Here is a 12,321-nt window from a genome sequence, read left to right as displayed (position 1 = left end):
ACCCTTGGGGCACACCACTTGATACCGGCTGCCAACTAGACATGGAGCCATTGATCACTACCCGTTGAGCCCGACAATCTAGCCAGCTTTCTACCCACCTTGTAGTGCATTCATCCAGCCCATACTTCCTTAACTTGCTGACAAGAATACTGTGGGAGACCGTGTCAAAAGCTTTGCTAAAGTCAAGAAACAATACATCCACTGCTTTCCCTTCATCCACAGAACCAGTAATCTCATCATAGAAGGCGATTAGATTAGTCAGGCATGACCTTCCCTTGGTGAATCCATGCTGGCTGTTCCTGATCACTTTCCTCTCATGTAAGTGCTTCAGGATTGATTCTTTGAGGACCTGCTCCATGATTTTTCCAGGGACTGAAGTGAGGCTGACTGGCCTGTAGTTCCCAGGATCCTCCTTCTTCCCTTTTTTAAAGATTGGCACTACATTAGCCTTTTTCCAGTCATCCGGGACTTCCCCGGTTCGCCACGAGTTTTCAAAGATAATGGCCAATGGCTCTGCAATCACAGCCGCCAGTTCCTTCAGCACTCTCGGATGCAACTCGTCCGGCCCCATGGACTTGTGCACGTCCAGCTTTTCTAAAAAGTCCCTAACCACCTCTATCTCCACAGAGGGCTGGCCATCTCTTCCCCATTTTGTGATGCCCAGCGTAGCAGTCTGGGAGCTGACCTTGTTAGTGAAAACAGAGGCAAAAAAAGCATTGAGTACATTAGCTTTTTCCACATCCTCTGTCACTAGTTTGCCTCCCTCATTCAGTAAGGGGCCCACACATTCCTTGGCTTTCTTCTTGTTGCCAACATACCTGAAGAAACCCTTCTTGTTACTCTTGACATCTCTGGCTAGCTGCAGCTCCAGGTGCGATTTGGCCCTCCTGATAACATTCCTACATGCCCTAGCAATATTTTTATACTCTTCCCTGGTCATATGTCCAACCTTCCACTTCTTGTAAGCTTCTTTTTTATGTTTAAGATCCGCTAAGATTTCACCATTAAGCCAAGCTGGTCGCCTGCCATATTTACTATTCTTTCGACTCATCGGGATGGTTTGTCCCTGTAACCTCAACAGGGATTCCTTGAAATACAGCCAGCTCTCCTGGACTCCTTTCCCCTTCAAGTTAGTCCCCCAGGGGATCCTGGCCATCCGTTCCCTGAGGGAGTCGAAGTCTGCTTTCCTGAAGTCCAGGGTCCGTATCGTGCTGCTTACCTTTCTTCCCTGTGTCAGGATCCTGAACTCAACCAACTCATGGTCACTGCCCCCCAGATTCCCATCCACTTTTGCTTCCCCCACTAATTCTACCCGGTTTGTGAGCAGCAGGTCAAGAAAAGCGCCCCCCCTAGTTGGCTCCTCGAGCACTTGCGCCAGGAAATTGTCCCCTACGCTTTCCAAAAACTTCCTGGATTGTCTATGCACCGCTGTATTGCTCTCCCAGCAGATATCAGGAAAATTAAAGTCACCCATGAGAATCAGGGCATGCGATCCAGTAGCTTCCGTGAGCTGCCGGAAGAAAGCCTCATCTACCTCATCCCCCTGGTCTGGTGGTATAAATACTTAATACTCAGGAGAGTATTAAGTATTTCACTCCTGTTTTTTAAAAAGTGTATTTCTATTGTTCACAATCAAGTCACACTGGAGTAAAACTGGAATAACGGAGTGATGAATCAGATCCATTCTTTGGACTTATGAGTGCTAATAGTGTAGCAAAACATCGACAGTGTGATGAATGTCTCTGTTTTCTATTAACTTTACTGCAAGATAAGCTGGACATTGAACGTTATGGACTTGCCTAATCCAAAAATCTATTTAGTAAGTATTTATTGATGAATTATGCAGACGAAAGTTTAACATGCTAATGACTTGTAGAAATTTACATATTGAGCCAGATGCTCATTTACACTAAGGCCCAATTACACCACTCAGTGTGTGAAGGGTCCTTAAAGCAGGTTCATGTGTAATTTGCTCTAAGAAGCCTTGGTGCAAAGAATAATCAGGACTGGGGTCTTTAATGCCCACAGGGTAGATTAAACTGTGGTTTATATTTTTCCAAATGATGTCACCTCTAACATCACTTAGACAGCATCATTTGAGTGGTTTAGGACATCACAAACATTTAGAGATTATATTAATTTCATATTATTATGGGGGATTTTTCCACCTATATTGACGAGTATTTTCAGTTTTATCTAAAATTCCCAAAGCATTTTAGGAACAGGACCATTTTGTTAATGCAACAGCTTGGTTAGAAGATGACCGCTTTAAAAGTTAAGTACTTTAAAAATATAAATACTCTACATGGCTGTTGACTGCAGTCACTTAGGGTCAAATCTTGTATCTGTGCACAGCCACAGAAAACAGAAGGGAAATCCAAGAGAGAGGGGAAGGAATCCTCCCTTTAAGCTGTAGAACAGCCACAAAGCTATTCCATGACTACTACTGCAGCCTCCAGACCTACCAGCCCCACACCCCCCTCCACTGTCCCCTCAAATATGCATAGGGAAGTCCAGTAGAGATGTGCTCCACAGCACTGAGGGGGTTTGGACCACTGCATGAGCTCACCAAATCCTACTGCTGCACTAGTTCCCTTGTGTTTGCAGAAGGAGGCCAAGGGGACAATTTCCAGAATGTTCATATAACTGATATATCTGACTAGTTTAGAAAAGTCCTGGGGCCAGAGTCAGCTCTAGTGTTGCACAAATTCCTTCAGTTGATTTACAGCAGGGATGATTTTGGTCCAATAGCTATCAGTCTAAAGTCAAGCTTGTGGATTAGAACTTTCCAGTGTCAATGAGAGTCATTAGGATTCTATCTAGAGCCTGGTTAGGGCACAATTATTCACAGACCATTGTTGCCGACTTTTGTGATTTTATCTTGAGTCTTATGATATTTAGCGTTCAGTTTCAAGCCTCCAGTTTCTGTAGTTCAGAAGCTCAGCTTTCTAGGCTTTTTAAAAGCAAGTTTTTCTTGCTTTTTAAAAGCAAGTTTTTATGGCTGTGGAAAAAACCTGAAATGTGACTCAAGTATCACCTAAAGGTTCAACAACCAGAAGGAAAAGAAAAAAATCCCAGCATTTTAAAATACCTCGTGATGTTTAAGCCAATCTCATGATTGGAAGGATAAGAGGGTATCTTGACTCATAATTTTTTAATGTTTGTGGTTGAAGTATTATTAGTGCACTCCCCATTCTCTGCACTGAGACATACTGGTAAGGAAAAGCTAATTATGTACATTGTTCATAGTTTCCTAATCCAATTCATATTCAATTCACATCTCAGAACACCAACAAAAACATTTCCATATTTTTCTAGTGGAAATGACATAGAGCCTTTTGCCCTCCCTTTTTAAAAGCAAATGACGGAATAATACGGCATTGTATTTAAAATGTAAAATCTAATGATGCGACCTTGTATTTGCATTTTCAAGGTGTTACCTCAGGCGTGTGCTTTGCTATCTCTCTAATTAAAGTTGCAGCATTTTTCTTGACATATTCATCTGAGTCCTTCAGGCATGTGAGTACAACTGGGAAAATTTCTGCTTCAACCGCCATTTCTGCAAGATCCACAGAATGCTTTGCTATTTGGCTGAGAGCTGAAAGCACCTGACGCTAGTAAACAGAAAATGTTTTATAAGTTATTATTATTATACAAACACCCCACAACACACAGAGTATCATCATACACACAATCTGCTCCATGAAAAAACAAAGCAACACTGAGCAAACAACCAAAGCTATATTGAGTCAATTCACATACCAGTCTAATAGCTGAGAGTATTCACTAGTATCTGATAAAAGTTTCTCCTTAGGTTTACCTCTTAAAATATGCTATATAACAGAAACACAAATACAAGTCATAATTTAACACTATATCATAAAAGAAAATATAGAAACCTATAGTAATTGCTTTTGCTTGCAAAGCATAAGATTGAGACCACAGCTCTTATATTTAAAATATTCCATTTAAGTGTTTAGCTGTATTCTTTTTAATCATGATATTTTATTATTTATTTATAGCTGTAACAATAAGACAGTAAAACTGTACACAGGAATGGAACTATATTTTCTATAAACTAAACTATAAATATGACAACTTAAGAGCTATTGAAACACATATTCAATGTATTCCAAAAACAAATACATTATTGTATTTAAATATTAAACTAAAATGTTTTTATAACACAACCAGAAATGTGTAACTCTGCTTTCCAGTAACTGGGTTGTACACGTAATATCTATTAAATCCATTTAACAGGTCTTAAAGTTTAGGGGCTTGGATTTTACATTTAACACCAAATTTGTTTCTTAGATGTCACTACATAAACCTCTCTGTGCACTGCTGCCCTAGAACACAAACACTATTCATTTGAAAGACTAGTTTCACTGTTCCTTATTGAGGAGCTATTGAACACACAAAAATAATCAGAACTCTTTATCAACTGTGTAGTTATGCTTTTTTTGTTAGACATTTCAATAAGAACTTTCTAAATAAATATGGATACCAATGTCCTCAGTTTAGTAACAAATAATGCCTGGTGTAATTTAGAAAAAAAAATTTTAAGTACCTTCAGTTTAGCATCAGGGTTCAGGATCATCTGAGCTAAGTGAGCAATAGCCCCCGCATCCACTACTGTCTGGGCTAACTCTGGAGAATGCTTTGAAATATCACTGAGGGCTGAGGCAGCAATCCTTTTCAAAGCAATTTCTGGCTCCTGGATACAGAGTACTAAAAGAGGAACAGCTCCTGCATCCACCACAGCTTGTGACAGTTCTGTAGGTCCAAGAAAAGTAATTAAGTGAGTATGGGTGACTGACCCTTGTGCAAGCCATTTTTCACCCTGACAGATAGAGCAAAGGAAAAAGGGGAGGGTGTACTTCACTGTCTCGACATCTGCATTTCAAATCAGCCCTCCTGGTTTCATAAACCATGTGGACCAATCCACAACTGAAAAGAATACAGGTCAATAGATGGACCCCCATTTACATGCACACATTTGAGGTAGATTAAGCTGAAATGGTTTGTTATTCTGTGTTTAAAAAAAAAAAAAAAAGAGTAAGCAGATGTCAGCTGTTTAAGCCCTGGCTATTCTGCACTGATCAATAGGCAAGCATTTTATGCATGGCTAACAACAGAGAAAGCTAAAGTACCAAAATTTTACCAACCACCCTAATTAGACAACATTTTGTCCATTTAAATGATAAGCAGATATTAATATGGATCATGTGCCAAATACAGTATTACTATTTTTTAAAAAACATGTTTTACACTGTTCATTGAAAAAAAAAATTCACCTTGTTTTGTAACAGAACCCCACTAGGAATTGCCACCGTCCATTTAAAAGAAGAACATTTTGATGGCACTAAAATACAAATTCTACCACATATATTTAGCTAAATGAGGTGTATTGTCATTGTGAGATTATGCATTTGAGTTTAGCACAACATCCTTAGCTAACTTCATCTTAATTTAAAAGAAACATGTAATTAGCTGACTTATTCAAGAACTGTAGTATTAGAAATTCATTAGCTCTTTCCCTGTATCTGGCATTAATCACAGTAATGAAATAAGAAATTATTAGATAATGAGGTGCAAAAACTACATGATAGCCATTTTAAGATGTTGAGGAATGAATACAAAACACATTAGTTTCAAATAACCTTTTAGTGTCTTAAATAAGGTTTTGCTACATTCTATCCTTGTTATGCACATCCATTCTTATCTTTAACATTTAACTTGGTTTACAGTACCATGGCAACATATGGCTATTGTATTTCAAGGACCTAGCTTAGCTTTTCATTTACAGTCCATCAATCAAGGACTTAATCCATATTAAGAAACATATACATATATATATACACACACACACATTTTTTACACACACACAATCTTTCATTAAGTATGTATAGTTATGCAGTCATTATGCTGCTTGTATTTTGTTAGTACCCAAATCATCTTTATGACTCTATGTGTTTTTTGAATTAGTAGACCACAGATGCTCACCCTGACATGCATTGAACACACATGTTTTTACACTGTACTTAGGACTTTACATGGTTAAAGTAATTGTTTTTATGAAGCAATATTTATATTATAAATACAGGAATTTTTAAAAGATTATTACAATTAATCTTCCAGGGTTCACTTTCAAAGAACTATTTTATTGAAAATTAGGGATTTGCGTATGTACCTAAGTCATATGCATCTAATACACACTCACACAGCAGATATCTCTCTCTAAAAGGTAAAGCGATACATATATATACAAAGCCCAGGATTTCAACAAAACTCTGTGTTGGAGTGTGCATTTACAATTCACGACTTCAAAACAAAATTTAGTAAAGAAGGTTATTTGAGCACAAAGATATTGAATGCAAGTGACAAACTGTTGCATTTTATGTATTTTTAATGAAAAATGTGTAAAGTAATACTTGACTCCCACCAAAAATATGTTTTGGTATTGTATACTAATTGATATAGACACATGATTTACTCCTAATCAAAAGGTCAGTTAAAGAAAGAGATGCATCATCATCTGATGAAGTGAGCTGTAGCTCACGAAAGCTCATGCTCAAATAAATTGGTTAGTCTCTAAGGTGCCACAAGTCCTCCTTTTCTTTTTGCGAATACAGACTAACACGGCTGTTCCTCTGAAACCTTAAAGAAAGAGAATATCCAGAAAAATAAAAACAGACAGTCCAGCTGAGCAGCCTACTAATGTAACAGCCTCTTTAGAGGCAACTTCAAAGGCACCATCGCAATTGCCTGAAGACTGCCAAGGAGATGATGCCAAGGAAATCACATCAAGGAGATAGGTGACGCTGCTGGAAAAAGAAAAGGAGTACTTGTGGCACCTTAGAGACTAACCAATTTATTTGAGCATGAGCTTTCGTGAGCTACAGCTCACTTCATCAGATGATGATGCATCTGATGAAGTGAGCTGTAGCTCACGAAAGCTCATGCTCAAATAAATTGGTTAGTCTCTAAGGTGCCACAAGTACTCCTTTTCTTTTTGCGAATACAGACTAACACGGCTGTTACTCTGAAAGCTGCTGGAAAAATATATTTCGTGGCTTACTGTCAGGATATTGTCATCACCTTTTATAAAGAAAGAGGACGAAGAGGAGAAGTGGTATAATGTCTTAAGGTCACCACTAAGCCCTAACACTTTTTTTTAAATTAATGACCCACAAAATTTAAAAAGGAACACAAACTAAGTGTGATTTAGTTTAAATCTTTTCTGAAGGTCTAGAAGACTGATGACATTTAAATACTTATTTAAACATGACCAATATGAACCATGAGTATCTGCTTTTCTGATATTGTTTGTAAGATGTATCTGTTTGCATGGCTGAAGACATAATTAATGTAGGCTCCCAACTGCACCCCTAAGATCCACAAAGGTAGGGGGAAGGTGGGCTGACAGAGGAGTGAGCAGGTTGAGACAGGGCTGCAGGGAAACACATATCATTCCCATCCCCCCACACCACTAATGCCTAGCATAGCCCAAGACAGAAATGTAACATGGCCTGGGGCATAACACTGATGGGAAAATCTCCATTTAAAGGGTTCCTTCTCAGCATGGCTTTGTTGGAGCTACGCTGCCAAAGAGTAGGGTCAGCCAATGACAAATTCAGTGGCCCTGGCTTATCTCTGATTCCCCAAGATTCAAGAGCTTTGTGTGTGGTCCCTGTGGCCTGTTCTTTAGGGGGGACTGGGACAAATTCTTCCCCCAACAGAAAAATTGCAGAGAAATCTCTGTGATGTTTACCTTGTGGAGATTTTAATTCCTTTAGCCCTCTCCTATAAGCTTTCCTGTAGCATGGGGGAGGGGATCAGGCCCCATATTTGCTCATGTCAGTGTTTAAGGAGAGACGCAAGATTCCAACCATTCATTTCCCCCTGCCCCCAATCTTGCTACCTATCCTCACTGTCATACCCTACCCCATCATTTCCCTTGCTCTCCGTGCCCAAAATCCCAAATGCACTTCCCAAATGCTGTCATTAGGTCTGTGTTCTCTCTCCACTAGTGGCCAAATGATTTTTTCCATCCATACATTTTTTGAGTTGACACAGCCCCGTTTAAGCCCTGCCAACATGCATTAAGAAAGAGCAGTGGTCAAAGAAACACTCATCATCTGTTTTCAGAAACCTTCTCATTTGCTTGTGTTTATTTGCAAAGTGCACATGTGAAACAAAATTTATTTTTCTCAAAAAGAGAGATTCAATATAGCTTCACTTTCTATAGTGTCTTTCATTCAAACTATACCCCCCCCCAAGACACTTTAGAGAGTTTTTTTCTCTCACTCTCTCTCACACACACGCAGAGGGAGAGAGAGGATGGAAAAACTGATAAGGAAAGGGAGAAAAAATATTTTTTCTGATGAAGTTTGAAAGCAAATGGAGAGACAAAAAAAGATAGGGAAGCTGATCTGGATGGAAGGAGATACAATAAAAGCATCTTCATCTCAAAAAGTATAAAGATTATGTGGAGAGACAGAGAGGAGGCCAGTGTCTAATGAACAGAGGGAGGAGAAGCAGAGAGATGAGAGGTTCCTGAGGCAGTCTGGTGCTGGTCCTTGAAAGATTTTAGGAAACAAGAAAGGTAGTTTTGAACTGGAACCTGAAATGGGGAACAAGGGGAATTGTCTGGTCACATGGATGATGTGGCAGTTCTTCTCTGTCCACAAGAGAAAGCAGGAAGCATTATGCTGGGCAACAGGAGAGGTCTGTGAAAAGGAATTGCTATTGTCAAGATAACCAAAAATGAAAGGAGGATTCCAGCAAGGTAGAGTCAAGGCACTGACATACATGGCAACACTGTAGAGAGGCCAACAGGAAGATTTGCAGACATGGGAAATGTGAAGGGATAAGGAAACCTCAGAGTCAATGACACCAAGATTACAGACAATGGAAAGTCAATGGAGAGGATGGAGTTGTACCTAAATGAAGCTGAGATCAAGTCATGAGTTTTGTTGTTCACCAGAAATGGAAAGTGAACAGGGAGCAGCAGTCATTAAGAGACTGATTCAAAGTCCAATGAAGTCAATTTGAGTTTTTACGCTGACTTCCAAAAGCTTGGGATCAGGCCCCAGAAGTGTCAAAAGAAATGAACATTTGACTATTACTAGTGTAAAAAAGTGTTAGTTAATAGTAATTGGTTGATTGCTCATCAGTGATGGTGCCCCAACGACCAATGTGGTTATGGGAGTGATGATGATGATGAATTGTAAAGATAAGAGGGCAGGAAGTGAAAAGCTAGGGGCTACAAAATGAATCTTCTGGCCCTCCATAGAGGAGAGGTCTTGGTGCATGTCATAAATATAAAGGGAAGGGTAAACCCCTTTGAAATCCCTCCTGGCCAGGGAAAAGCTCCTCTCACCTGTAAAGGGTTAAGAAGCTAAAGGTAACCTCGCTGGCACCTGACCAAAATGACCAATGAGGAGACAAGATACTTTCAAAAGCTGGGAGGAGGGAGAGAAACAAAGGGTCTGTGTCTGTCTGTATGCTGCTTTTGCCAGGGACAGAACAGGAATGGAGTCTTAGAACTTTTAGTAAGTAATCTAGCTAGGCATGTGTTAGATTATGATTTCTTTAAATGGCTGAGAAAAGAATTGTGCTGAATAGAATAACTATTTCTGTCTATGTATCTTTTTTGTAACTTAAGGTTTTGCCTAGAGGGGTTCTCTATGTTTTTGAATCTAAATTACCCTGTAAGATATCTACCATCCTGATTTTACAGGGGGGATTGCTTTATTTCTATTTACTTCTATTTTTTATTAAAAGTCTTCTTGTAAAAAACTGAATGCTTTTTCATTGTTCTCAGATCCAAGGGTTTGGGTCTGTGGTCACCTATGCAAATTGGTGAGGCTTTTTATCCAACATTTCCCAGGAAAGGGGGGGTGCAAGTGTTGGGAGGATTGTTCATTGTTCTTAAGATCCAAGGGTCTGGGTCTGTAGTCACCTAGGCAAATTGGTGAGGCTTTTTACCAAACCTTGTCCAGGAAGTGGGGTGCAGGGTTTTGGGAAGTATTTTGGGGGGAAAGACGCGTCCAAACAGCTCTTCCCCAGTAACCAGTATTAGTTTGGTGGTGGTAGCGGCCAGTCCAAGGACAACGGGGGGAATATTTTGTACCTTGGGGAAGTTTTGACCTAAGCTGGTAAAGATAAGCTTAGGAGGTTTTTTCATGCAGGTCCCCACATCTGTACCCTAGAGTTCAGAGTGGGGGAGGAACCTTGACAGTGCAAAATGGAAATCACCACCAGAGTCAGAAAGAGGGCAAGCAATCCGATAAGTAAGAGTGGAAGCATGGCTACAGGGAACCAAATGCACAGCTAAGCTGCTGGTGTAGGCAGACAAATTCAACTATAATGACAGGCTTCAGAGGGGTAGCCGTGTTAGTCTGTATCAACAAAAACAACGAGGAGTCCTTGTGGCACTTTAGAGACTAACAAATTTACTTGGGCATAAGCTTTCGTGGGCTATAACCCACTTCATCAGTGTATTTTTCACTCCATGCATCTGATGAAGTAGGTTACAGCCCATGAAAGCTTATGCCCAAGTAAATTTGTTAGTCTCTAAGGTGCCAAAAGGACTCCTCATTGTTTTTGCTAATACAGACTAACACAGCTACTCCTCTGAAACCTGCCACTAGTGAGTATATCACAGGTCCCTCCTCTGTGCCACTCTGCAAAGGATAGAAGTTATGTTCCACAGCTACAGAGCCTTGGCTCTTGATGTTTGGTGGCCCCTGTATGACCTGTAGCAGTTCTGGGATCAATCTTTCTCGTATGTTGACCAAGATGGCAGCTATCACAAATGCAAAACTCCCATTTACCTCAAGGGGAGTTGGACTGGGCCCTGAGTCCTTTGTTACCTTTAGAACATTGTATCCCATCCAGATCAGTCAGTTGAAGCTGACACAGGATTGATACAATACTCACACATCTTCATGAAGAACTGAGATGAGTATTCCAACTATTGTTCTCTCTATGAAGCCATGAGATTATACTGCTAAGCGACCAACCAGGCCTTATTTCTATTCATTTATAAACTAAAATCATAGCCACCAAGTTTTGTGCAACAACTAGGATCCAAGTCCTAGAATCAGAGAGAGGGGGATTCCAGGGCTTTAACCTCACAGCCTCATGGTATGAAAGATTCCCCTTCATGTGTAACATTTTATGTATATTTTAATTAACTAATTTGCATATAACAATAATGTTAGTATTAAACAAATTGTATGAATTTATTGCTGATTAGAGGATTTGCTTGATGGCTCTGATGAAGTCCCACACACTGCCAGCATGCATCAATCCTAAACAGGGTGCAGGAGGAGAACTTCCATTAGGGAAAACAGGTATTTCAGTCTCCACGATTCATCCAGTTGTTCGTCTTTCTCTCAGGTCTGCCAATTCATGCAAAGCATAGCTTATGATGCAGGAGCTGGAACTGAGATCTGTCAAACTTCTCTTATACAGGGGCCACCAAACATCCATTAGATGGTAATTTTTAATCCCTACTGAACTGGACTGGATTCAAACTGGTGACAAATAGGTGCAAAGCTCTATCTCATACCAATGCCCTGAGACAATGGCTTTGAGAATGTGGCTTGTTTTCATATAATCACAGAAATGTAGGGCTGGAAAGGTCCTTGAGAGGTCATCAAATCTAGTCCCCTGTGCTGAGGCAGAACCAAGTAAATCTAGACTATCCAACCTGTTCTTAAAAGCCTCCAGTGATGGGGATTCCACAACGCCCCTTGGAAGCCTATTCCAGAACGTAACTATCCTTTATAATTAGAAAGTTTTTCCTAATATCAAACCTAAATCTTCCTGAGATTAAGCTCATTACTTCTTGTCCTGCCTTCAGTGAACATGGAGAACAACTGATAACCTCCTCTTTGTAACAGCCCTTAATGTATCTGTTATCAGGTCCTCCTCCTGTTTTCTTTTCTCAAGACTAAACATACTCAGTTACTTTAATTTTTCCTCATAGGGCAGGTTTACTAAACCTGGCATAATTTTTGTTGCATTCCTCTGGACTGTTTCCAATTTATCCATATCTTTCCTAACGTGTGGAGCCCAGAATTGCAGACTGTGCTTCAGCTGAGGTCTCACCAATGCAGAGTGGAATGGGATAATTACCTCCCGTGTCTTACATACGATACTCTTGATAAAATACCCCAGAATTACATTAGACTTTTTTGCACCTGCATCACATTGTTGACTTATATTCAATTTGAGATCCACTATAACCCCTCAGATCCTTTTCATCAGTACTATCACCTAGCCAGTTATCTAAGTGGACCTGATGAG

The 12,321-nt window shown here is 40.0% G+C and overlaps 1 protein-coding gene across 1 annotated transcript in view; it reads right to left on the bottom strand.

The window, feature by feature from the left end:
- SPAG6 (sperm associated antigen 6) overlaps window positions 1-12,321 on the bottom strand; it is a 46,522-nt gene that overhangs the window by 15,992 nt on the left and 18,209 nt on the right. Inside the window, exons 5-6 of the mRNA XM_048837918.2 lie at window positions 4,571-4,776; window positions 3,441-3,614 (exon numbers count right to left, since the gene is read on the bottom strand). Of these exons, the coding sequence (XP_048693875.1) occupies window positions 3,441-3,614; window positions 4,571-4,776 (380 nt within the window). The remainder of the gene's footprint in view (window positions 1-3,440; window positions 3,615-4,570; window positions 4,777-12,321) is intronic.

This window comes from Caretta caretta, chromosome 2 (assembly GCF_965140235.1).
Source record: "Caretta caretta isolate rCarCar2 chromosome 2, rCarCar1.hap1, whole genome shotgun sequence".
NCBI lineage: Eukaryota > Metazoa > Chordata > Testudines > Cheloniidae > Caretta > Caretta caretta.
Note: the sequence above shows the minus strand (reverse complement) of the source record. Positions and strands in the feature narration are given on the sequence as shown.